The 2,895-nt window shown below is 45.0% G+C and overlaps 1 protein-coding gene across 1 annotated transcript; it reads right to left on the bottom strand.

The window, feature by feature from the left end:
* Positions 1–1,041: 1,041 nt before the first annotated feature.
* LOC136484976 (uncharacterized) lies at positions 1,042–1,825 on the bottom strand. Its single transcript, XM_066481931.1, has 2 exons — positions 1,679–1,825; positions 1,042–1,542 (listed from the first exon to the last, which is right to left on the bottom strand). Exons 1-2 carry the CDS (start codon positions 1,793–1,795, stop codon positions 1,258–1,260), a joined length of 402 nt encoding a protein of 133 aa, XP_066338028.1. The 5' UTR covers positions 1,796–1,825; the 3' UTR covers positions 1,042–1,257.
* Between the last annotated feature and the right edge of the window lie 1,070 nt (positions 1,826–2,895).

The raw sequence follows: 2,895 nt of genomic DNA on the forward strand, positions 1-2,895 counted from the left end.
TGCAATGCACACACATGCAATCTGGCAGCAAGAGATGAATAGGGCCATGTTTAGATTGTAAAAAAATTTCAAACCAATAAAAAGTAGCACTTTCATCTTATTTGGTAAATATTGTCCAATCGTGGACCAACTAAGCTCAAAAATCTCGTAATTTCTAACTAAACTGTGTAATTATTTATTTTTTTTACCTACATTTAATGCTCCATGCAAGCGGCTAAAAATTGATGTGATGGAGAGAGTGAAAAAACTTGAAATTTGGAGGTGATCTAAACAATGCCCAAGGATAGAAACCGAGTCCAGGACGCGGCGTGTCAACGACAGTGCCTTGAAAGCACGAACGTATCGTCAACAGAGATCAGGCTTGTAGGTAGAACAACGAGAGGACACGCTGAAAAAGCCAAAAAAAAAAAACTATTTCAACTGATTGGTTATTAAAATACTGTTCCAACTGGTGGGTTTGGTAGGAGAGAAAAACGCTGTTTCCGGCTGAAAATTTACGATCGCTTAAGTGCAAGCGAACAGCCTGTCTAGAACGCCCACCAACTTCAGGCTACATTCAAAGCCATGGCCAGAGAAAGCGCGTAGGATTTAAAATGGTAATCCATGATGCACATACCACATCGATGCCCGCAGAAATGATATTTATGAATTCTAATTCAGAAATGTCTAAAAAAATTTGTGGCTGATCGTTTTCAATTCACTAGAAATTGGCACACCACTGACAAAATCCAAGAACAGAGGTCATGACTACTACCATGAGGCAAAAAAAAATACAAGTAACATACTGCAAGCAAAGAAAGATACTAGGACTTGATTATATCCACAATTGAAGTTGAAGAGCACCAAGCAAGAGCAGAAAAGCTGAATTAATCCAACCATCATCGGTCTTTTCGCTTGTTGATTTCAACTCGAACTTATCAGCCAGCCAATCGTATTTTTCTCTAAAAAAAAAAAACAGCGCTGCGGGCTTATCAGGCCAGAAAACATGCAGCCAACGGGCCGATTGAGTCATGGCTACAATGTAGGACAGGAGTGTATATATACTACTAACGGTACTAGTATTATGCGGCGATGAACTCTTCCAACCGGTCCCCAAATTAACGAATCTGTCACCACGAATCCCTTCCCTTCCATCGGCAACCAACTCAATCAAAAAGAGAAACAATCAGAACCATGGATCCAGCAGCAGCAGTTCGCCACACCTTGGTTCCTTTGCTGCAGCATGCATCCTTGGCGGCTAGGCTAGGCGAGGCTAGGCTAGAGGTGGCAGTTGAAGCAGTTGCAGGTGCGCGGGGTGAATGAGCAGACGCCGAAGGGGCGGTTGGGGATGTTGCAGTTGATGGCGTAGCAGCAGGGCGCCGGGATGCACATCCCGTGCGGGCCCCCGCAGCAGGTGCACACCGCGCACACCTGGAACCGCCCCACCAGCCGCCGCCCGCGCCAGTGCTCGACGCCGCCGCCGTCCAAGAACGTCTTCCTCAGCCGCGGCGTCCACGCCCCCGGCTCCGTCACATTGCCGCCGCCGCCGCCGCCGGTACCAGCCTACATACAGTTCATCACACAATGGAAGGGAAAAACGTTGGTACGACGTGTTGCCAACCAACCAACCCCCAGTCCCCACACAGGCGCGAGGGAGAGAGAGAGAGAGAGAGAGAGGGAGGGAGGGAGGGAGCCGTACCTGTTGTGATGAGGCTGGAGGAGCTGATGCGGCGAGGACGGAGGAGAAGTGGAGGAGGAAGAGGAGCAGGAGGAGGAGAGGGATGGGTGGCCGTGGCGATGAGGAACAGGAAGCCATCTTTGTGGCAGGTTTGTGGTGAGGCGTCGCATTTATTCGCGCCGGGCAGACCGCAGAGCACTGCAGTCCAGAGCAGCCAGCAGCCAGCAGAGGAGGGGATGCGATGCGATGATGCAGTGCACCACTGCCGTGGAGGTACAGGTGTGCTGTGAGAGCATCTCCAAGTAAGGGCGCGTTTGGATAAAAAAATTTTGGGTTTTAGCCACTGTAGTATTTTTGTTTGTATTTGACAACTAGTGTCTAATTATAGACTAATTAAGTTTGAAAGTTTCGTCTCGTGATTTCTCACCCAACTGTGTAATTAATTTTTTTTCGTCTACATTTAATACTCTATACATGTGCCGCAAGATTCGATGTGATGGGTACTGCGTAAATTTTTTTGGGAACTAAAGAGGCCCTAACCGATATACAACTTCATCCACAAGGCAGCAATGGAGTGATTAAGTGGGTATTTGGTTTAGTCGCTCCTAAAATTTATGTCACAATAAATATTTAGATACTAATAAAGAATATTAAATATAGATTAATTACAAAACCAATTACATAGATAGAGGTTTATTTGCGAGACGATTTTTTAAGCCTAATTAATCTATCATTAGCACATATTTACTGTAGCGCCACGTTGTTAAATCATGAACTAATTAGGCTTAAAAGATTCGTCTCGCAAATTAATCACAAATTGTGTAATTAGTTTCGTAATTAGTCTATATTTAATACTCCACGCATGTGTCTAAATATTCGATGTAACAGAATTTTTAGGAGCACACGTAGAAACCAAACAAAGCCTATGTACCGTATTTACATTTATATTCTTGAGGCCAACCTCTCTGAAGTCCGAATACAAAGACCCACACGTCAGATATCAATTTATTTGTTATTTTTTTTTCTTTCCTAGTTCTCCCTCGGTGACTCGGCGTGTCATAGCCTCCGTACCGTTCCTGGTTCCACGTCAAAGGCTCTCAGCTATGTGATGCATGAAAGCATTATGGATATTTTTCGATCATATTTGAGACCGAATTTGTTTGAGGGGTTCAGATCTGTCTGTATCTGTCGGGGACTAATACTAGGGTACCCGAAGAGGATGGGTTAATGGTCATCAA

The sequence above is a fragment of the Miscanthus floridulus genome, chromosome 10, assembly GCF_019320115.1.
Source record: "Miscanthus floridulus cultivar M001 chromosome 10, ASM1932011v1, whole genome shotgun sequence".
NCBI classification, from domain to species: domain Eukaryota; kingdom Viridiplantae; phylum Streptophyta; class Magnoliopsida; order Poales; family Poaceae; genus Miscanthus; species Miscanthus floridulus.